Below are 24,069 nucleotides of genomic sequence, written 5' to 3'. Positions count from 1 at the left end.
ATCAAAAGACCTGAGTATTTTCTGAAGAAAACAACTGAACCTCTCTGTTAATCATTTGTTTTATACACAGAAAGGATGGACCTTCACTCAGTCACGTACGCAAACTGACCATCTGTTTACCATCAGGCCAAATTCCATTCAATAATTTTATCACATAAGGTCAACATGACCGAACTGGTCACCCCCTCATTTGCTGAAATCAAACAGTCTGACTGAATAACAGGAAAGACCTTCTATTTATGTAGTTAATCATTAGACCACAATTTCAACATAACAAGATTATATAAAGCCGCATCCTGATGGGAAAACAAAGACATAATACAACAGAATGAAGATCTCTGTGAGTTTTACGCTGTTGCTGCTGCTCGGCGCTGTCCCCGCAAGTGAAAGCCAGCAGACTTATCCTCCAGACATCAACACTGTGCTGACACAGATGGCCGCCTGGTTGGTTCAAATGAAAGCGGACATGATTACAGGTACAGTAATGAACTGTTTTACATCGTGTCATAGTAGTTCAGAAATATCCAAAAGGATAGAAATAAGTATTTTTTTATGTATTGGACCAAAGTAGGGCTTAGACTACAGATTATTTTCATTGTGGATTAATGTGTGGAATATCTTCTGGATGAATGGATGAGCTGTTTGGTCTCTAAAATGTGGATCAGTGTTTCCCAAAGCCCAAGATGTCATCCTCAAATGTCCTGTTTTGTCCAGAACTCAAAGATATTCAGTTTCCTGTCACAGAGGAGAAAAGAAACTAGAAAATATTCATATTTAACAAGCTGACGTCACACAACTTTCACTGTTTTGACATAAAAAATTACTCAAACCGATAGTATAAAAATATTTGGAGATTTATTTAATAGTTGACCACTGATCCATGCATCTCTACAGCAACGTCCAAAGAAACTGAAGGTGCAGTAAAATGAAGCTGACAAAGAAACTGTCTCTGTTGTTGCAGGTCAAGCACAGCTGCAGACTCAATTGGACACGCTGAAACAACAACAGCTAGGTATTGTTCTCTGTGTTCAACTGTGTGGCATGAAGTTCAACTTATCATTTATTCTAAATTACTGAAAACTGCAGAGGTTGTAATCATAATTCATTTCCGTGTAGTTTTTCTTGCTCCTGGCTGCTTCTAAGAGTTAGAAGATTGTAACTCCTCGAAGCAGCCGAATCCCCAGGTACTTTATAGTAGTACGTAGTTATCTACAGTGTACCTATTGTAGTTATCTACAAAGTCTACCACCTGTGTTTGTAACCCCTGCTGTTTTCTTCTGTAACGATGACATGCTTTTAACTGTCAGCTTCAATTACAGATAATAGTTTTTTATGTTTGGACATTTTTTGGAGGAGATAAGACTTAAAATTATCAGTTTAATGTTTGATGATTTTTAAAATTACATTCCTCTCTCTCTCTCTCTCCTCTCTCTCTGTGTCTCTCTCTCTCTCTCTCTCTGTGTCTCTCTCTCTCTCTCTCTCTGTGTTCTCTCTCTCTCTCTCTCACTTCCGGTGTGTCTGGGTGCGAGTTGAAGGAGTGTTAGCGTGACTGGAGAGTTTGTGAGTGAAGCTGATTTTTCTCTTCTCTATCTTTTCCCCTTGTTGGTTTGCTGGTCTTTTCTATTTTTTGGTTCTTTGTTGGACCGTGTGCTATCCACTTTATCGGGGAAGCATGTCGGTCCCACGCGGGCAGGTTTTGAGTTCACTCACGCGGCGTAATGCGGTTAAAGTAGCCACCGCGGTGAGCGTGGAGGAATGTCGTCTTGCTATTGGTGAGGTTGTGGGGCATGAGAGCGTGTTATCCGCCTCCAGAATGAATGGTTTCTTAATAGCGTTGATAAAGTCAATGAAGTAGTCGAACATGGAATAGTCATTGGTGGTGATTTTGTCTCTGTTCTTCCTCTTTCATTGCCGCTAAGAGAGTCACTTTATCAAATGTTTTTTTTTTGGACATACTATGTTCAACTCTACAAAACTGTTGCTCTGAAGACTTCTTGTTCCTGGGTGGTGATTTCAATTGTACTGAGCATAATCTAGATCGGAATCACATGGAGCCTGATCTGGCTTAGCGTAAACGCTTATTTCATATTAGTAAAAAGTATGATTTATGTGATATTTGGAGGTCTTTAAATGGTAATGATAGACAGTACACTTGGCTTCACACACGTGATAATGTTATTTCATTAGCTAGGCTGGACAGACTTTATAGTTTTAATCACCATCTTAGTATTTTCAATAAATGTTATATAACACCAGTAAGTTTTTCAGATCACAGTATGGTGCACTGTAAGCTTATTTTAAGCTCAATAAAACCAAAAAGCGCATACTGGCATTTTAATACTAATTTGTTAAGTGATAATTATTTTAAGGAATCATTTAAGTACTTCTGGGAAGTTCAGAGCAAAGAAGTCTTCTTTTTATTCATTGCAACAGTGGTGGGATGTTGGTAAGATACAAATCAGACAGTTTTCTCAACAGTATACTCATAACGTTACTAAGGAGTTGACTCGTTCTTTAGAGCTTTTGGAGGGAGAGATAATTGAATTTCAAAATCTGGTACAATCTACCGGTGAGATTCATTATTTAGAAGCCTGTTCAAAGAAGAAAGCTCAGTTAGCTGATCTACTGGGGCATAAAATGCAGGGGGCTCTGGTTCGTTCACGCTTTTAAAGCATTGATCAGATGGATGCACCGTCCCAATACTTTTTCAATTTGGAAAAAAAGAATGGTCAGAAACGGCTTATTCATGGATTGTGCTCCGAAGATTGAGTATTAGTGTCAGATCCTGCTGGTATTCGGGGAAGAGCAGTATATTTTTATGTATACGAGCGAGCTCAAGTCAGAGTGTTGTGTGGACAACATTTTCCTTGACAGCATTTTCCTTGACAGCCTACCAAAGGTGTCAGAGGAAGCCAATAAGGGTTTTGAAGGGGTGTTGACCCTGGAAGAGCTTTCTAAGGCCCTGCAAAGCATGGAGTCCGGGAGGGCCCCAAGAATGGAAGGCGTCCCGATTGACTTCTATAAGGCTTTTTGGTTGGAAATGGGTGTAGATCTGCTGGAGGTACTGAAGGACAGCTTGTCGGAGGGCGGGTTGCCGTTGAGTTGCTGAAGAGCGGTGATCACTCTTATTCCAAAAAAAGGGGACCTCACAAATATAAAGAACTGGCGCCCTGTCTCGCTTCTCTGCAGTGATTATAAAGTACTTTCTAAGGCATTGGGAAGCAGATTGGCTGGAGTGTTGGGTCAGGTTATCCATCCGGATCAGACGTACTGCGTCCCTGGTAGATCTATATTTGACAATATTTCTTTAATTCTGGATATTTTTTATGTCTCTAAATTGTTAAATTTGGACTGTGGCTTGTTATCTTTGGATCAGGAGAAGGTATTTGACTGAGTAGAGCACTCATATTTGTGGAGTGCTTAACAGCTTTTGGTTTTCGGCAAAAACTTTATAGATATGATTAGGGTACTCTATTGTGACGTTGAGAATATGCTGAAAATAAATGGTGGCTTATGTGCTCCTTTTCAGGTTCTCAGGGGTATCAGACAAGGTTGCCCCTTGTCTGGAATGTTGTATTCCTTGGCTATTGAGCCATTGCTTCAACAGATAAGAGGTCAACTAAGTGGTTTGGTTTTACCGGTGTAATAAAAAGATTTGTTTGTCAGCTTATGCCGATGATATTATGGTCATGATCAACAGGCAAAGTGATGTGCAGATTTTATTTAATTTAATTGAAGAATTTAGACTGTTGTCTTCTGCAAAGGTTAATTGGAAGAAAAGTGATGCTGTATTGGTAGGACAATGGGATGATGGTAAACCTTGCCTTCCTGATGGGTTGTGTTGGGGAAATGGGGGTATAAAATATCTAGGAGTTTATCTAGGGGATGACAGTGTGTTACAAAAAAATTGGGAGGGTTTGATGGAAAAAATTAAAGGGCGCTTGGAGAAGTGGAAATGGTTATTACCGAATATGTCCTATTGGGGGAGAACTCTCATTGTCAATAACTTAGTGGCATCTTCACTTTGGCATAGATTGGCATGTGTAGACCCTTCTCCACAGTTTTTAGCGGAAGCTCAAGCTGCTCTTGTGAATTTTTTTGGGACAAATTGCACTGGATCCCACAGAGTGTTTTATACCTCCCCAAAGATGAGGGTGGGCAAGGTTTGATTAATTTACAAAGTAGAATGGCTGCCTTTTGGTTACAGTTTGTAAATGTATTTTGTAATTTGTAAAAGATTACTTGATTGTTCTACAGATTTCAGCTGGCGTGCTGTGAGTTGCACTATTTTGCACACTATTGGGGGTTTTGGACTGGATAAATCCCTCTTTTTAATGGATCCAACCAAATTGGATTTATCGGAACTACCTGCTTTCTATCAAAATCTTTTTAAGGTGTGGAGTTTTTTTCGTGTGTACAAGACTGAGAACTCATATTCTCTCCACTGGCTCTTGCAGGAACCATTGATATTTGGGGCCCGTTTTGACATTGCTTGTTATCTGCCGGGGTTCAGCACCATTTTTCTGCAATCCAAGGTCTTTACTTTGGGACATTTGTTGACATTAACTGGGCCTTAATTTGAGAATGTGGATGTTGTATCCAAACATTTACGAATCAGATCTGTGCGTATTACCTCAGTTTCTGGTCAAACTTAAACTATGTTTTACAGTTGAAGAAGAACATTTGTTAAGAGACTTTTCTACAGGGGTTTGTTCTCCTGATGTTGAGGACCCCTTTCCGTGTTTGATTATTAAACCCAACCTTGAAGATGGTACAGTTTTTTTGCTGAAATCAGGTGAATCTTTGTTTTTGGATTTCTTGTCAAGTGATGGAAAAAACTGTATAGAGCCTGTGTTTTGGTTTTTAATAAGAAAGTGTTAGAAAAGAGAATAGATACACCATGGCGTTCTGTTTTTAAACTGAGATATGATGTAAAACCTGAATGGAGATCATTATATAAGCCACCATTGTCTAAAAGGTTTGGTGATATACAATGGAGAATTCTCCATGGGGCCATTGCTGTCAATTCTTTTATTTCAGTGTTGAATCCAGAAGTTCATTCAGCTTGCCCTTTCTGTCCTCATAGGGAGACTGTTTTTCATGCTTTCATGCATTGTGTTAGATTAGAACCTTTGTTTATGAGATTAGAAGAATTGTTTGATGAAAGGTTTTGTATTGAGACTTTCATTTTGGGTTTTAAGTACTTTCGGGAAAAATTGTTTCATCTGTCAATTGTTGAATTTCATTCTAGGGCAAGCAAAAATGGCTATTTACATCAGCAGGAAAAACAGAGTGGAACAAAAGTGTAGCGATGATGTGAACGTATGTTTTTTAACTTTGATCTAATCTAGAGTAGGATTTTCGGTTTTATAAAACTGAGTGATCTTTCAACTTTTGAATTGGTATGGTGCAGTCATGGTGCGTTGTGTGCAGTTTGTGAAGGTGATTTGTGTTTTTCTTTTAAATTTCTGTAGGCGTTTATGGTGAAGAGATATTGTTAAAATTTATTGTGAAGAGATACTGTTAAAATTGTAAATAAAGTTTATTCTAAAATATCTCTCTCTCTACACATATAGTACATATCATGTTGTGTGTGGCGGGAGATAGTAGGACCCAAATGCAGAGAGCAGGCTGGCAGGAGAAGTTTCAAACTTGTTTTTATTAACAAAAAGGCACAGAACAAACCAGCAAAAGGGATCCAAAGGGCAAACAGCAAACAAAAGGAGTCCAAACTGAGGCACGCAGGCAAAAGGCAAAGTCCCAAATCCACAAAAACTCCAGAGACCAGAGGCCTGTACTACGAAGCAGGATTTGGTGTTAACGAGCCAACTTCAGGTTCAACCCAGGATTTTCTGTACTACGAAGGTGGATTTGTTGTTATCGGGTTAAATCGCCTTGGTAACTCATGCTGAACACCTAACCTGGTCGGGAGCAGAGATCAACTGGTGTTAAAGCACCGCCTACTGACCAATCAATACTCGATTGATAACGGCGTCACCGTTCTTAGAAGACCAGGCGGAGCTCGGTGCAGAGAGAGAGAGAGAGAGAGAGAGAGAGAGAGAGAGAGAGAGAGAGAGAGAGAGAGAGAGAGAGAGATGCGCTCATGAAAGTTAAAACATTTAGAGATCGACAACCCCGTTAAAATTCCCTGATTGGTATTTGTATGAAATATATATATTTTAATGGGAGGGAATTAAATATCGGCTTCTTGAGCCGCGCGGTGTGCCGTAATATAATCGGTTTTAATTATGTTTTTATATTTTTATTTGCCTCACGATCGCTTCTCCACCGCCAGGGTTGCAACGAAATTATAGGCTAAAACGCACTATCTTCGGAAAGCACAAGTGTAATTATGGTCAGATCTTGGTCCTGACTGATGAGGAAGTGATATTAATAAGCGTTGTGATACAGCGACTGTATCGCGTTATGCCTGTAAAACCGTGTCTGTGTTCTTCATATTTATGTAGAATTATAGTTTGCTCTTCTTGTTTAAAATATGCTGCTCTGGTAGATGTTTGCGATTGGTTGTGGTGCGCAAACCCCGCCTCTTTTATGTGAACGCGCGCGCCGCTAGATTGGGAAACCCTGAGTTGACTGAACTAGTTGATAACCAGCGTCGTAGTACAGGTTATCCTGGACCGTGGTTGTTAGGTTAGGTGAAGCCGGATTACTGAAAGAAATCCAGGCCATGTTGATCTTGCTTTGTAGTACAGACCTCAGGACAACAAAAAAACCACAGGGAAGATTCCAAAAACACACCAACAGGATACAGACTGGGTACAGACAGACTGACAGGGCAAAGACAAAACAATCCAACAAGAGACAAAGGGAACACAGAGGCTAAATACATGAGGTAATGAGTAAACCAGGAACAGGTGAGACAACAGGTGAAACACATCAGGGCGGGGCAATCAAAAAAGGCGGGAAAACACGGGAAGTAAAACAAGACACGACAAGAAAGAAAACTAGACTATCAAAATAAAACAGGAAACAGAACATGAACAGGGATACACAATACAAACAGGAATACACAGTCAAAACAGGATAAACAGAAACACACAATGAACAGGGGAATAAGGAACAGAGATATACACGAAAGAAATACAGAATAACAAGTACAAAACAGCAACAGAAATGTCCACAAACACAACATATCACATATTAAATACATACAGTAGGTGTCACATATATTCTATACAGTGTCATAAACATACAACACTACATACTACATTACAAAACAATTACATAACACAATGTAATACATAACTGTACTATGTAGTAATGACTGTACAATCCTAAACCAATGTGTGATGTTGGGATCTTATAGTAGTGAGTCCCTCAGGTTGTGGCAGACAGATCCATATTTAGCTGCCAGTGGGGCTGCTGTCCCTTCTCCTAGGAGGACTACCAGATTCTCTTCTGAAGTTAACATTGGGAAATTTGCTATTTTTACAAAGTGTAAGTCTCTTAGTGAAGAGAATTTTTCACAATGGAGGAGGAAGTGCATCTCTGTTTCTATCTCCCCTGTTGAGCAGTGAGCACATATACGTTCCTCTCTGGGCAGCCATGTCTGCCTGAGTCTTCCTGTCTCTATGGCCAGTTCGTGGTCACTGAGCCTGTCTCTCTCTCTCTGACCTGTCTGCCTGAGTCTTCCTGTCTCTACGGCCAGTTGGTGGTCACTGACCCTGTCTCTCTCTCTCTCTCTCTCTGACCTGTCTGTCTGAGTCTTCCTGTCTCTACGGCCAGTTGGTGGTCACTGAGCCTGTCTCTCTCTCTCTCTAACCTGTCTGTCTGACCCAGTTGGTGGTCACTGAGCGTGTATTTAGTCAGGATCCGTCTCTGCTTTAAATCTCTGACAGTGTGCAGATACTCAGCCAATTTAGATTCGCTGTTAAGAGTCAAATAACAATTTAGTCTACTTTGTGTTTTTGTTTGACTTTTCCAATGTTCTAAATATTGATCTTTTGAATGATTCATAATCTGTTTTGCTCTGTTGAGTTGTTTTGAACCAGTGCTAATGGGAGCCTGGTTGGTTAGCTTCACCATCAGCTGACTGAGGGCACTGTTTCTTGTTGGTTAGCTTCACCATCAGCAGACTGAGGGCACTATTTTCAGGATTCAGCTCTTGGGTTTTTAGTGCTTTAAAATGAAGTGTGTCTTTGTGGCTTAAATTAAGATGTGTCCAAAATGTAATAGCTGGTTTCTGTATATTTAGCAGTAATGGGAAATGTCCCAGTTCTGCTCGACAGGCGTTATGGGGTTTTCATTTGAACATTTTAGAATTCTGTAGAAGAATTCTGTGTGTAGGGTCTCTATCAGGTGGTAGGGTCTCTATCGGGTGCTTGTCCCAGGAGTCATGCTCCAATCTACTGAGTGGGCCCCAAACTTCACTTCCATAAAGTGCTATCGGTACAATTACACTATCAAATAATTTAGTCCAGATTCTAATTGGGATGTTAATGCTTAACAACTTGGTTTTTAATGCATACATTGCCCTGCGTGCTTTTTCTTTAAGTGAATGTATGGCTTTATTGAAATTTCCTAATGCAGATATGGTCAGACCAAGGTAGGTATAATTTTGTATGTGTTTAATTTGGGTGTTATTCAAAGTAAAATGGTATTTGGTTTCAAGACATCTGGCTTTTTTTTGAAAGATCATAATTTGAGTTTTCTTGAAATTGACCTCCAATGCCCAGTTATGGCAGTATTGTTCCAGGATGGACAGGTTATGTTGGAGACCATCTCTGGTTGGAGATAACAAAATAAGGTAATCTGCATAAAGCAGGTATTTAATCTCTGTGTCTAAGAGTGTGAGGCCTGGAGCTGCTGATCGGTCCAACTGGTCTGCAAGTTCATTTATGTACAGGTTTAATAATGCAGGACTTATACAGCATCCTTGCTTCACATCGCATCCTTGGGTAAAATATTCTGTTCTTTGATTATTAATTTTCACAGCACATTGATTGTGCTTGTACATACATTTGATAAGGTCATATACCTTGCCACCTATTCCACTTTGAAGGATTTTGAAGAAAGATCATTCATGCCAAATGGAGTCAAAGGCTTTTTTAAAGTCGATGAAACAAGCAAATATTTTCCCTCCCTTTTTTTGGTGGACATGTTTGTCAATTAAAGTATGTAAGGTGTATATATATTGATCGGAGGTTCTGTAACTTGGAAGAAAGCCAATTTGGCATTTACAAAGTATGTTTTTTTCTTAGTATCCTTGAATTTAGGATACTATAGAATATTTTCCCAAGGTTGCTGTTGACACAGATCCCTCTGTAGTTATTAGGGTCTGATTTATTTCCATTTTTGTGGTTTGGGGTGATCAGCCCCTGGTTCCAGACATAAGGACAGCAGCCAGATGTCAGGACCATGTTGAACAGTTTAACAATTGCAATTTGTAACTCTGGGGTACTGTTTTTCAGCATTTCATTTTTATGCAATCTGTGCCACAAGCTTTTCTTGATTTAAGAGATTTCAGTTTGTCTGTTAAATCCTTTTGTGTAATTGCATAATCTAATGGATTTTGGTTAGTTGTGATGGCTTATTCAAGATTGTCTAATTTTTCAATTTGGTTCATGTCTCTCTCTCTGTCTCTCTCTCAATTCAATTCACCTTATTGACATGAATAAAGAAAACATGTTGCCAAAGCAGTTTACAGAAAATTCATATATAGTACATATCACATATTAAATACATACAGTAGGTGTCACATAGATTCTATACTGCACTGATAGTTATACAACCAGGGGCGGTTCTACATTGAATTATGCTGCGTTCATGCCACCTCAGAATAACAGGGACCGCCCCCCTAGTTACGTTGTTTTTCCGACTGGCAGCGTTCACATGGTCGGGATTACATTACATTACATTACATGTCATTTAGCTGACGCTTTTATCCAAAGCGACTTAAAATTAAGTGCATTCAACTGAGAAGGTCCAAACTCTAGACAACAAGTAGTAAGTGCAAGTACATTATCTTTAAATAAGCTAAGCTACAAAGAAACAAAAGTGCAGGTTAAAGAGTTTTTTTTTTTTTTTTTTTTTTACCGAGGTGTAGTCGGAAGAGATGTGTTTTTAGCCTTCGGCGGAAGATGTGTAGGCTTTCAGCCATCCTGATGTCGATGGGGAGCTCATTCCACCATTTGGGAGCCAGGACAGTGAACAGTCTGGATTTGGTTGAGTGATTAGTTGCTGTGATTAGGGCGGGTTGGGGTATATGGTTTGACCATGTCCTGGATGTAAGCTGGGGCTGATCCGTTCATGGCCCTGTATGTAAGTACTAGTGTCTTGAAGCGGATGCGGGCAGCCACTGGTAACCAGTGAAGAGAGCGGAGGAGAGGTGTAGTGTGAGAGAACTTGGGGAGGTTGAAGACAAGTCGAGCTGCTGCGTTCTGAATGAGCTGCAGGGGTCGGATGGCACATGCAGGCAGGCCAATCAGCAGGGAGTTGCAGTAGTCTAGACGTGAGATGACTAGAGCCTGAACCAGAGCCTGAGCCGCCTTCTGCGTTAGAAGTGGACGTATCCTTCTGATGTTATGCAGCATGTATCTACACGATCGGGTGGTTGCAGCAATGTTGGCAGTGAAGGAGAGTTGGTCGTCAAGTGTCACACCCAGGTTTCTAGCAGTCTGGGTGGGGACTACCACAGAGTTGTCGATTGTTATAGTCAGGTTTTGGGTAAGAGAGCCCTTCCCTGGAAGGAAAAGGAGCTCAGTCTTGTCAAGGTTGAGTTTCAGATGGTTAGTGGACATCCAAGAAGAGATGTCGGTCAGACAGGCTGAGATACGTGCTGCTACTTGAGTGTCAGACTCAGGAAAGGAAAGAATTAGTTGGGTGTCGTCTGCGTAGCTGTGATAAGAAAAGCCGTGCGACTGAATGACAGACCCAAGGGAGTTGGTATAGAGAGAGAAGAGGAGGGGACCCAGGACTGATCCCTGAGGAACCCCCGTTTTGAGTGGGCAAGGCTCTGAGCTAGATCCCTTCCAAGTTACCCGGTAGGTCCGGTCTGACAGGTAAGATGTCAGCAAAGAGAGCCAGAGCCTGAGACACCCAGATTCTGGAGTGTTGAAATGAGGATCTAGTGGTTCACTGTGTCAAAGGCAGCTGAAAGGTCTAGAAGGATGATGATGGAAGAGAGAGAGGTTGTTTTAGCAATGTGAAGCTGCTCAGTGACAGCAAGGAGGGGCGGTTTCTGTTGAGTGACCAGCCTTGAAGCCAGACTGGTGGGGATCGAGAAGGTTGTTCTGGTTGAGAGATAGTAGAGAGTTGATTATAAATGGCACGCTCAAGAATTTTAGATAGAAAAGGAAGAAGGGAGACAGGTCTATAGTTATTTACATCAGAGGAGTGTAGTGTTGGTTTTTGGAAGTAGTGGGGTCACTCTTGCCTCTTTGAGGGCATCGGGAAACAGCCAGTTGACAGGGGAGATGTTAATGAGATGGGTGAGGAAAGGAAGGAGGTCAGGAGCAATGGACTGGAGAAGGTGAGAAGGGATAGGATCCAGGGGGCAGGTGGTTAGGCGGGCAGAGGTAATCAAAGTAAGAATTTGATTTGGAGATAGAGGGGTGAAAGAGGCAAGAGTACTAGATGTGACGGATGGTAAGGTGATTTCAGAAGGTGTGGTGGAGAATGAAGAGCGTATATCATCTATCTTTTTTACAAAGTAGTTGACAAAGTGGATTGGTAGAAGGGAGGAGGGAGGAGGTGAACTGGGGGGATCTAGCAGGTTAGAGAAGATGGAGAAAAGTTTTTTGGGGTTTGAGTAAGAGGATTCAATTTTGGTTTGATAGAAGGAGCTTTTTGCTGCAGAAATAGAGGCAGCGAAGGGAGGAAAGAAGAGACTGATAAGTAAGCAGATCATCTGGGTGTTTAGATTTCTGCCATTTCCCTTTCCGCTGCCCGTATAGTTGATCTTTCAGCACGTACGCGAGTCAGATAACCACGCGCGCTGGGGAGGACTTGAGCCGGTCGCGTAAGAGAGAAAGGGGCAAGAGAGTCGAGAGAGGAGGATAGAGTAGAGAGTAGAGTGTCTGTGGCAGCGTTGGGAGGCATGAGTAAGAAAGAGTCAGATGGAGGGAGGGTAGCTAGAGAACATGCCGCCAGTGAAGAAGGAGAGAGTGAACGAATATTACGGCGGACAGGTACAGTGTCTCTTGAGATATGGTTGTGAGCTTGTGAGAGTGGGAGAGAGTGGGAGAGAGTATGAGATGAAGAAATGGTCTGAGGTATGGAGTGGAGTAACAGTGAGGTTGGATGTAGAGCAGTTTCTGGTGAATATGAGATCTAGGTGGTTACCAGCTTTGTGAGTGGGTGGTGAAGGAGAGAGTGAGAGGGCAAAAGAAGAGAGAAGGTGAAGAAAGGCAGCTGACTTCTCTGTCTGGATGTTGAAAATCACCCAGAAGTACCAGCGGAGGGCCAGTTTCAGGGATGTTTGAAAGAAGGACATCCAGCTCCTCCAAAAATTCCCCCAGAGGACCTGGTGGGCGGTAGATAACAATGATGACTAGTTGCACCGGATGAGTTATGGTGACAGCATGAAGTTCAAAAGAGAGAGGAGTGAACTCTGGCAGTTGATAGAGAGAAAATATCCACTTGGGTTTAATGAGTAGGCCAGTACCTCCACCTCTCCCAGTGGGTCTGGGTGTGTGAGTGAAAGAGTAGGCAGAAGAGAGAGCAGCAGGGCTGGATGTGTTGGTTGGTGTAATCCAGGTCTCTGTGAGAGCAAGGAAGTCAAGGGATTGCAGGGATGCAAAGCCAGATATGAACTCAGTCTTGCGAGTGGCAGACTGGCAGTTCCACAGGCCACAAGGTGTTGTGTGTGTGTGGAATGGGTGGGATAGGTAAGAGTGGTGGGGTCGCGGAAATCTTGCGAGCTAATGCGTGGTTTGTAATATCTCCGAGAGGACACGCGGACAGGAATGGAGAAGCAGCACATTTCCGGATAAAGTCACCAAGCAATGTAGGTCGGATATGAGATATCAGCCTACTTAACTTCCCACTTAGCCTCCCGCGAAGACTCCTGCGTAGACTCCTGCGTAGACTCCTGCGTAGACTCCTGCGTAGACTCCTGCGTACACTCCTTTGTCTTTGTCCTCCGAGTCTTCGTCCGACGAGGCCGCCGCTGAAGCTGCCGTTTCACGCAAATACCAATTTTAAATAAAAAGAGGGGACTGTGTTGGCTACCGGTGGGAGGCCACACCCTCGCTAATCAGTCAAAGCACCTGGGAGTCGTTAGGCCCCACTCCCAAAGTCACACTTCACACTAACTAGTTTCACTCTAACAAAAACCACTAACTTTGCTCAACCAAAACCAATTACAGCAAAAACACAGCAGCAGCAATAGAAAGAAAGTAGAACAGTCAAAGAAGTAGCAGAAAACCCAAATAAAGTAAGTACTTAACTTAGTAGCTAGCTGTCCAGTAGTCAATTCCTTCAGCAATCAAAAGCACTCTGACTTTTGGTATGATTTTAGCTTGCTTATGTTGCATGGGATGCGTGTTCTTCTTCTGTTATATTGCCGTTTGGCATAACAACTTTTTGCATGACTGCCACCAACGGTTGGCCGTAGCCTAGAGCATCAGGTGGTGAAAACATGGAGGCCACAATAACAGAAGATTCTCTGTTGTTTTCTTATGCGAGCATCCAAACAGCACATCGCCAGGTGTGTGTTTGTGTTATCTGCAGGACAAAGAACGGGAAAGGACACGGATAATGTGTTGTTTTTTTATACATGGGCCTATTTATGAATAATTTCAAACATGTTATGTCTGTGTATGTTTCTTGGCAGAGGCATTTGTCCACAATAAACAGTTTGTCATTGAAATATGTTCAGTGAACCAAAGGCGCCTACATCAAACGTCAAACACGTCACCAACTGGGGAACTCGGTTATCAAAATCCAGCCTGAGTTTCCCACCTCTGATTCCCACAGGACGGTACGTGAATGGTGACGTTTTCACTCGGAAAAACGTTTTTCCGATGTCCATGAACGCACGGTTAGACCCAGGGCCATGTCAGCTGTTAAACTTCATCTTGGGCCAATGAAAGATGGCTATGTATGTGAGCAAGAAGAGGAAAGTGGATGATTCTGTTGATATTAATGTGAATCTACCGTTTACTCGGATGGTGAAAGCCAGAATCAAGATTGACTTTAATTATTATAAAGAGATGAAGGTTGATATAATGTATTTAAAACGTTCCCATGGCATGAAAATCTAACATTAATTTGAGTTCCCCCAGCCTGCCTATGGTCCCCCAGTGGCTAGAAATGGTGATAGGTGTAAACCGAGCCCTGGGTATCCTGCTCTGCCTTTGAGAAAATGAAAGCTCAGATGGGCCAATCAGGAATCTTCTCCTTATGAGGTCATAAGGGGAAAGGTTACCTCCCTTTCTCTGCTTTGCCCGCCCAGAGAATTTGGCCCACCCATGAGAGAGAGACATCATGGCTTTCAAACGAGCAAAGTGGCAGTTGGTCAAGGCCACACCCCACACTCCACACTACCCCCCCACCCCCTGTCTCTCTCCTCCTCAATAGCATTTAAAGCTACAGACACAGGAATGGCACAGACTAAGGAAAGCTCATTGTGGGACTGGCTCTAGTGGCTGTAATTCTGCACCAAGGCTGAATTTCAGGAAAGAGACTTCAGATACAGTATTAGGGGACCACTAAAGTCTATATAAAAGAGACTTCCGAGACAGTATTAGGGGACCACTAAGGTCTATATAAAAGAGACTTCAGATACAGTATTAGGGGACCACTAAGGTTCCTTCTTTCTGCTCTCAACGAAGGCGGTCGCTTTTCTCCCTCTCCCTCCCAGGCCTACCCTGCTTGCTATCTTGTCTCGTGCTGTCTGCTGTTTCTTGTACTTTTAGAGTCTCTCTCTCTGCACTGCTCCTAAACTACGAATTATGGATTTGATTAACTGGTCTCTCGGCGCAATTGACACCATATTCTCGACGAGAAGCTCGGGTTCGGGGGAACCTGACTGCCCTGCCGGGACGTTCGCAGCCGGCTACGATGGGCGCGTGGGAGAGGGTGGCGGGTGTTCGGGCGGTTCTTTTCCGTGGAGGACATTGAAGATATCTACCTATTCGGAACCATGATAACAGGTCTTTTGCTGATTGGCTCAGGCATTGCCCTGGTTTATCGAGAAATTAAAGTGAAGACGGGAACAGAGCAAATTACCAGGCTGCCCGTCATGGTTGAAGCTGTGGGCAGAGCTGTCGGAACTCAAATTGTGACTCTGAACTCCATGAGCCACAAATTGGATACTGTGATTATCATGGCCCAAAATTGGATACCATCTTGGAGAGACAGTCAGCTCTGGACAAGCTGGACAACATCTTGGGGAAACTCAGTTCGGGCTTTGATACTGACTGACGACCCAGAGGTACGGACGAATTAGCACTGACCACCTGCTAAAACTCATCATTTCCCCAGCCTGACTCCAAAAGACACCTGTTGATTGTTGACTCGTACTGGGTCCTGTTTCAGGGCTGACTCCATGGCAACCGGCTGTGTATCGCAATGACAATCGTGCGGACTGAGTAAACCAGATTACGGGGGCCAGACGTAGCTTGACTTAACAGGCCTACACATACACAAACTTTGACATACATACTGATTTGCAACCACACTCCAGCCCCTTATCCACGCGCCTTCACCGCTTCTTCCCCAGTCAGGCGGGCGGTGGGGCCCGGGGCGCCTTTGTTTGGCTGCAGGACCAGATGTCTGTTTGCCTGTCCTGGACTACCTCTACTCCATCACCCCCATCCCGATGCACCCATCATCCCACCCCCACTGCGTGTCATGTTATATTGTTATGTTGTGTTATGTGCAGCAGTGCAAATGTACTGTTATGTGGTGTGCAGCAGTGCAAATGTACTGTTATGTGGTGTGCAGCAGTGCAAATGTACTGTTATGTGGTGTGCAGCAGTGCAAATGTATTGCTTGTGTGCTTATGTGCTGAGGTGTTTTTTTCCTGTTCCCACACTGTACCCCTATCCAGGGGCATAGTCTGGGAGTTGCCTTTTCTCCTCGTCTCTCCTCATGTCATGCTGTATTTTCTTCCCACTTATATGTGTATGTACCTTGTAAAGCGCTTTGTGATTTATATCTGTGAAATGCGCTCTATAAATAAATTTTACTTACTTACTTACTTACTTACTATATAAAAGAGACTTCAGATACAGTATTAGGGGACCACTAAGGTCTATATAAAAGAGACTTCAGATACAGTATTAGGGGACCACTAAGGCCTATATAAAAAACACTTCAGATACAGTATTAGGGGACCACTAAGGTCTATATAAAAGAGACTTCAGATACAGTATTAGGGGACCACTAAGGCCTATATAAAAAACACTTCAGATACAGTATTAGGGGACCACTAAGGTCTATATAAAAGAGACTTCAGATACAGTATTAGGGGACCACTAAGGCCTATATAAAAAACACTTCAGATACAGTATTAGGGGACCACTAAGGTCTATGTATATAAAAGATACTTCAGATACAGTATTAGGGGACCACTAAGGTCTATATAAAAGAGACTTCAGATACAGTATTAGGGGACCACTAAGGCCTATATAAAAAACACTTCGGATACAGTATTAGGGGACCACTAAGGTCTATATAAAAGATACTTCAGATACAGTATTAGGGGACCACTAAGGTCTATATAAAAGATACTTCAGATACAGTATTAGGGGACCACTAAGGTCTATATAAAAGAGACTTCAGATACAGTATTAGGGGACCACTAAGGTCTATATATAAAAATAAGGTCAATACAGTATTCGAGACCATAAGGTCTATATAAGAGACTTCAGATACAGTATTAGGGGACCACTAAGGTCTATATAAGAGACTTCAGATACAGTATTAGGGGACCACTAAGGTCTATATAAAAGCATCGAAAGAGCACCATGTCATGGGACCTTTAAGTGTATATGTATATACGTATTTATTGGCCTGTTGAAAAGAGATTATTCTGTAAATAAAGAGATGGAACATTGTTAGAATAAAGTTCCTTTAAAAATCTATCTCTCTCTCTCTCTCTCTCTCTCTCTCTCTCTCTCTCAGTCCAGCAGGTTGCATTCTCAGCCTCTCTGGTGGTTGCAGGTGAATCACGTATTGGACCCGTTACATTAGACACTACCCTGATCTACAAATACGTCCCCACCAACATTGGAAATGCCTACAACTCAAACACAGGTAGCTCTGATATTCTAACAATACATTTTCTTGATGCACTGATGTGAACATTTTGGCTGATTACCAATATTTAGCTGACTACCAATATTTAGCAGTGTCTGTATGAATCAAGTTTCTATGATAAATTGTACGCACCGAAAAACATTGTAAAAGTAATGTATTTACTTTTTTGCAAAACATTATGTAAATAAACTGGGTTTATTTCAACCAAACTAGATCATTGGAAACAGTGGAAAGATGAACGAAGACTCTTTAATAAAAAGGTCTATCTCTGTAGGGATCCATCCCATAATGTTGTCAGACACTGAGAATAATAATCTGAGTCTGTCAGCAGCAACAACATAACTTTTAGTGGACTCTAACTGATGCTGAACATTAGTCCTGAGGTCTGTACTATGAATCCAGATTAACATGCCCTGGATTTATTTCAGTTCCCCGTCTACACCTAACCTAACAACCGCGGTCCTGCATAAACTGTGTCACGATGGTGGTTATCAACTAGTTCAATCAACCCGGGGTTTCCATAAAAGAGGCGGGGTTTGCACAGCACGACCAATCACAAACATCTACCAGAGCTGCATATTTTACATATGAAGAGCAAACTAAAATTCTACATAAATATGAAGAACGCAGACACGGTTTAACAGGCAAAATGCAATACAGTCTCTGCTTCCTAACCCAGGAGGGAAGCTGACAAAAAATAGCCGACGCTGTAGATGTGTAAATCACTACGCTCATCAATATAACTTCCTCATCAGTCAGGACCAAGATCTGACCATAATTACACTTGTGCTTTCCATAAACGTTGCTGTAGCCTTTTATTTCAGTTACAACCCTGGAAGTGGGAAGCCATGGTGAGAGTAAATAAAAAATATAAAAACATAATTCAAACCGATGTGCCCACTTGCAACACATGGCTCAGCAGGCCGATAAATAGCCTATATGTAATTCACCATACACAATACCCATCTGATAATGTTAACTGGGTTGTCTGTCTCTAAATGTTTTGACTTTAATGAGAGCACCTCTCTTTCCCTCTCTCTCTCTCTTTGTGTCTCTCTCTGTATGTCTCTCTCTGTCTGTCTGTCTGTCTGTCTGTCTGTCTCTCTCAAACTAAAATTCAAAGAGGCTTTATTAGCATGACCATATTCATGTCAACAACATTTTACAAAAAGAACAAAACTGATGGATATCAGCAATTACTCCCTCCGTCTCTCTCTTAATTTCAATTCAAATTGATTTATTGGCATGAATGTCAGAAATTGTTACATGAAGGCAGGGAATAGTGGACCCAAATGCAGAGACGAGGCAGGCAGGCAGGAGATGGTTGGAGCTCAGAGATTTATTAATACAAAAAACAGGGAGCAAACCAAAAAAGGGATCAAGAAAGCAAAGGCCAACACAAAGAAAGGCAAAAACAAAGTCCCAAAATCCAAAATGTCTCCAGAGAAAAGGATAACAAAAACACCACAGGGAAGTATTCCAAAGAACAAACTTGACAGGATACAGACATAAACTAACAGGGAAAGGACACAAGATCACACAAGCAGGACAACGGACACAAAACAATCTGACGAGACGCAAAGGGAAACGGGAAGGGGGAAAACACAGGAAGTAAAACAAGACACGATAAGACAGAAAACTAGACTATCAAAATAAAACAGGAAACAGAACATAATACCAAACAGGGAACGGAAATTTACAGAATAAATATACAAAACAGAAAACAGCAACAGAAATATACAAACAGGCAACAGAAATATCCACAACAGAAATAACAATATTGCCAAAGCATCAACTGACTCCATTTTAAATTAAATGATCAAATACACAGATAATAAATTCAAATTGGTTATCTTAAAAGCTTTCAATATCATCCTAAATTCAGGTAATTTCCCAGCTATTTGGTACCAAGGACTGATAACCCCAATCCACAAAAATGGAGACAAGTTTGACCCAAATAACTACAGAGGAATCTGTGTGACCAGTAATCTGGCAAAACTATTCTGCAGTATTATTAATAGCAGAATCTTACAATTCATTAGTGAACACAATATCCTGAGCAAAACTCAAATTGGATTTCTCCCAAAATATCCAACTTCAGACCACATCTTTACTCTCCACACCCTCATTGACAAACAATTAAACCATAACAAAGAAAAAATCTTTTCATGTTTTGTAGACTTTCAAAAAGCATTTGATTCAATTCTATACATTGATTGAAATGGGTATTGGAGGAAAAACATATGATATCATAAAATCTATGTATAAAAACACCAAATGTTCAGTTAAAATTGGCCACCAACAAACATTTCTTTCCCCAAGAATGTGGAGTGAAACAGGGATGCTGCCTGTCCCCGACTCTGTTCAACATTTATGTAAATGAACTGGCAAAAAATCTGGAACTTTCTAAATCCCCTGGTATCACTCTGGGATATACTGACATCAAATATTTGTTATACGCTGATGATCTAGTCCTGCTGTCCCCTACAGAAGAAGGCCTACAACAACACCCAACCCGGTCTCACGCCAGGTCGTGTAATAGTCACGTTATTTTGATTCTTAAATTTGTGTACAGGTTACGATTTCGACGTTTTTTTCGTGTATATGCAATGACTTATTTTGACGTTTTTTCCGTGTATATGCAACGACTTTTGAACGTGTACAGGTGACGCTTTTCGAACCTGCTCTGGGGGACGCGACAACGGCCACAACAATGGAACGGGCCGCCACTCGTGGGCCGCCACTCGCATGATGCGATCCACAGGCGCAGGGGCACACAACAACGGGGAAATGAAGCGCCACAATAACTGGACGGTTGTGGTTAGAAAAAAAAAAGAATGGGGAAAGGAACCGTCACACACAGGACACACCGACAAAGGAACTGCAACACGCGGGACAAAGGTACTACCACACGCGGGGCACGATCCAATATGATTCCCATTAAAATGCATTGCTTTCTATTTCGTAATCAGCACACGAAAAAAAAAGGCTTTTAAGTAACCTGTCCACGACTTAATAGATTAAAATAACGTAACTATATATCGACCTGCCGTGAGACGTGGACCTCCAACACAGTTTCTGCCAGACCTGGGCTCTGACTGTCAACCTAAACAAAACCAAAATACAGATTTTCCAAAACAGATCTGGGAATTACAGTAAACATCAATTCTACCTAAATACAGTTCAATTAGAAACATGTGAAAAACTACACATATTTAGGTCTCAATATTAGTTCATCAGGTAGTTTTCAAATGGGTGTGAATGAGCTGAGAGACAAATCAAGAAGAGCATTTTATGCAATTAAAAGAAAAATCAAAACAGACATTCCAATTAAAACTTGGTTAAAAACCATCAGAACCCTAAGGCTTCGTCCACGACGCCAAACGGCACCTCTGATTCATATTTAGATAATTTGATAACAGTTTTATGTAGCTTCTTACCGATTTCTCCTGCTAAAAGCTAAGGGGTTAGCAATCACGGGGGTGTCTTTTTTTGTCTTTGTAGCCTTTACAGAAGTTTTTCCATCCAGTCTGGAACTTTTGCCTCTTTTCGGAGTTGTTTAGCAATAAATCCAAACTCTTACATCCAAGATTTATCCACTCGATTTCCATAATTTACCACGTTTTCGGTCATTTCTGCTCGTAGCTCCGTGCTGTTCGATGCTTTGCAAGAGTGTGTTGAGATTTTTCAACCAATGGGAAGGCAGGTCCGTCATACAAAGACTATGTAGTGGAAAAGATAGTTCACTCCAGGGAATCCGAGCGAGAACAAAGAGTAAAGTGAAAAAGAGAGATAACTCCGGTCTATTACCGTTCTACTGAGAATAATGGCGTCACTGTTTAGATATTTGGGATACATTTGGGCCTTTTTTAAAGATGTAATGTAAATAGTTTGTCATTTATATGAGTTATAAAGTTCTCTATATTTATTTTTGCACTGGATGACTCCAAAAATATAGGAGAACTGTTTTAGACAACACTAATGCTTGTGTAGCATTGCTGTGTGTGTGATAACAATAAATATGACATTATTACTTTGATTATTGGCAAAAGCATCTGGACTTTTTTGAAAAAATGTATATATTTTGTCACCTGTATAAGTTATAATGTTTATTTCTTCACAGTTTGACATCCAAGACATATGGGAACTGAGTTAGACAGGAGATTGGCTTAGCTTTTATTGCTCTGTGTGTGATATCAATAAATATCTGTTAGATTAATTTTCCGTTTTATTTATTTATTTGTCTTTAAGGTCATACAACCTTTTTTCCATTCAAGTGACCTCACTACAGCACACATATTCTAATAGCCCAGTTTGTCCTGAAAGAAATTATGTACATTGATTGACTATAGACAACAGGGTTGATGTTTTACAAGCTTTATTATAAAATGAAAGCAGATGGACAAGGAATTGGCCTCAGGGTGATGAGCATTAAAAATATTTAAATCAGTAATAGAACCCATTGCTCTATATTGCAGCGAAATATGAGGCCCGCTAAGTAGACATTTAAAATGTACTGTTGTCTCTCTAAATCTATATCTTTCATAAAAATACCCATTAGGGAATGTTAACGGGGTTGTTGGTCTCTAAATTTTTAAACTTTTATGAGCGCACCTCTCTCTCTCTATCTGTTTAGGTTAGGTATTCAGATACCACGGTGATTTAACCCGGTAGCAAGTGATCTACCGTCGTGATACACAAAACCCTGGGTTGAACCTGAAGTTACCTTGTTACCAAATCTTGCTTCGTAGTACAGGCCTCTGTAGGCTTACATTACAGCTTGGTTCTTACTGGACCAATGTGAAAGATATGAGATATTGTGCATCTCTAATATATTTCACTTGTATGTTGCTGTTCAAACACTTTATTCATTTGGTAACACTTTACTTGAAGTTTTCTACATAAGAGTGACATGACACTGTCATGAACACTTGACACTCACATGATACTGTTATGACACAGTCATGACACATGAACCCTAACCCTAACCCTAACCCTAACCCTAACCATAACTTGTCATGACAAAACCGAATGACACTTACTAAAAAAGCATTATGTCATAAACGTTTATGACTTGTTTATAATGTTTTATGACACATTCATGACAGTGTCATGTCACTCTTATGTAGATACCTTCAAGTAAAGTGTAACCATTCATTTTCTATTTAAAGTAACAAAAACAAATGTCCAACAGGTCTGTTCAGTGCCCCGGTGAGAGGAGCGTACCACTTTGAGTGGCATTTCAATGGAGACAGCAGCGGCGGTTCAGCGGGTTGGTTGGTCAAGAACTCACAGAAAGTTTTCGCCGTATACGAGCAACAGGCCACCGGTTTTATGAGTGTTTCTAATGGTCTTACACTGCTGCTGGAGGTGGGAGATGTTGTGTTTGTGCGTCTGGCGGCTACCAGTTTCGTGTTTGACAACTTCAATCACCACACCACCTTCAGTGGCCATCTGCTGTTCCCCATGTAAGACAGAAACAGCAGCTCTGTGATAGTCACACAGGTTTTTGGTGTCTTAAACAAGTCTTCATAGCACTTCATAGATTTAAACTGATTTCATCTGCATCCAAATAATAATAAGTAATAATTGTTAACAGGGATCTTTTTTCCTTCAAATTTTAAAGTGGTTAATGTTTCTGATTCTCTCTTGTTTCTGTCATCTTGATCATATAATAAACAAATATCATTGCAATGCTATCTGTGAGCATTTCTTTATTGTTCTTGTTGACATTGCTTTCTAAAATGCAGCAACAGAAGAAAAAAAACTTTGGAAAACAAATTACAACCTCATACAAAAAACATTTTTGAAAAAAGCTATTTTGTTGTTGTTCAAAATAAAAAACATGTTGATTGGTGTGTGTGTCTGTGTGTGCGTGCGTGTGTCTGTGTGTGTGTGTGTGTGTGTCAGGCGGTGATAGTATTGCGGTTGGCCTCTGCAGTTTCTCGAGTCAGGGCCCGCGATAATGCTTGATAGTCAGTTTGGATCGTTTAAATCTCCTCCAACGAGGTAGATTTATCATCCAGAGTCAGCTGTGAGAATCTTCGCAGATAGAAATCAAAATCTTTGAGATATGTTTAAGGGTCATGAGCTTCCCCAGTTCTGGTGCGAATGTTCAATGTTACCATGGAAACGTTTACCGTACCTGCAAATCCGCGAAAGGCTAGAACGAGTTTCTACCATTGAAGTCTATGATAGTTTTTTAACACAGTCTTGTAACTTTGCCTTTTTTGCTGTTTTAAAAAAAAATCAAATGTTTAACAGTCATGATTCTTCTCGTAGCTGGTTGGCTCAGTTCCAGACTTAAAACCCTTTATATCATTAATTTATTAAATGTCAATGCAACTGAACGGGGAAAAACACATCTGGAAACAAAAAAAAACACTGTTGAGCTCTATTGAGGGAGAATGAAAAGACTTGAACACGTAAAAGTTGATCCTGATAATATAATGTTAGGCAGAAGTTTTTCAAAATACTAAAGTAAATGGTTCAAATGAAATGAACCATCAAAAGGTTTTGTAATTAAATAACATGAGGCAGAATATTCTAATCTTCTGCTTGTAAATCAATAAATGGTGTTAACGTGTTTTGTGGGATCTGAAGTAAAAATGGAAAACCATAAACAATTACTAAAATGATTATAGGTCTATAAAGAAAACTTATTTTCTTAGAATTGCCAAACATATTTAAAGCTTCATGCAATAATGAATAATTTATTTAATCTGAAAGCAAATTAATTATCTCTTAAGGAGCTAGCACACTGCTCCAACAAACTCCAACAGTTGGGTCAGTGGGGGCCCTGCTCTGCATGTCCCAATATCCAAGGTTATCACCACAGTCTCC

General features: G+C 41.0%; 1 protein-coding gene across 2 annotated transcripts; it reads left to right on the top strand.

The window, feature by feature from the left end:
• The first annotated feature begins 215 nt into the window (after positions 1-215).
• LOC120544166 (complement C1q-like protein 4) lies at positions 216-22,925 on the top strand. 2 transcript variants are annotated; one of them, XM_039777770.1, is made up of 4 exons: positions 216-476; positions 962-1,012; positions 17,092-17,223; positions 19,892-21,116. In XM_039777770.1, exons 1-4 carry the CDS (start codon positions 329-331, stop codon positions 20,158-20,160), a joined length of 600 nt encoding a protein of 199 aa, XP_039633704.1. In that variant the 5' UTR covers positions 216-328; the 3' UTR covers positions 20,161-21,116. The 2 variants fall into 2 exon arrangements, with proteins under 2 accessions (XP_039633704.1, XP_039633703.1); XM_039777769.1 differs by lacking the exon at positions 19,892-21,116 and adding an exon at positions 22,421-22,925 and having other exon boundaries at positions 281-476.
• The last annotated feature ends 1,144 nt before the right edge of the window (positions 22,926-24,069 follow it).

Source organism: Perca fluviatilis, chromosome 16 (genome assembly GCF_010015445.1).
Source record: "Perca fluviatilis chromosome 16, GENO_Pfluv_1.0, whole genome shotgun sequence".
NCBI lineage: Eukaryota > Metazoa > Chordata > Actinopteri > Perciformes > Percidae > Perca > Perca fluviatilis.
The sequence above is the reverse complement of the archived record's forward strand: the minus strand, read 5'-3'. Positions and strand labels throughout refer to the sequence as shown.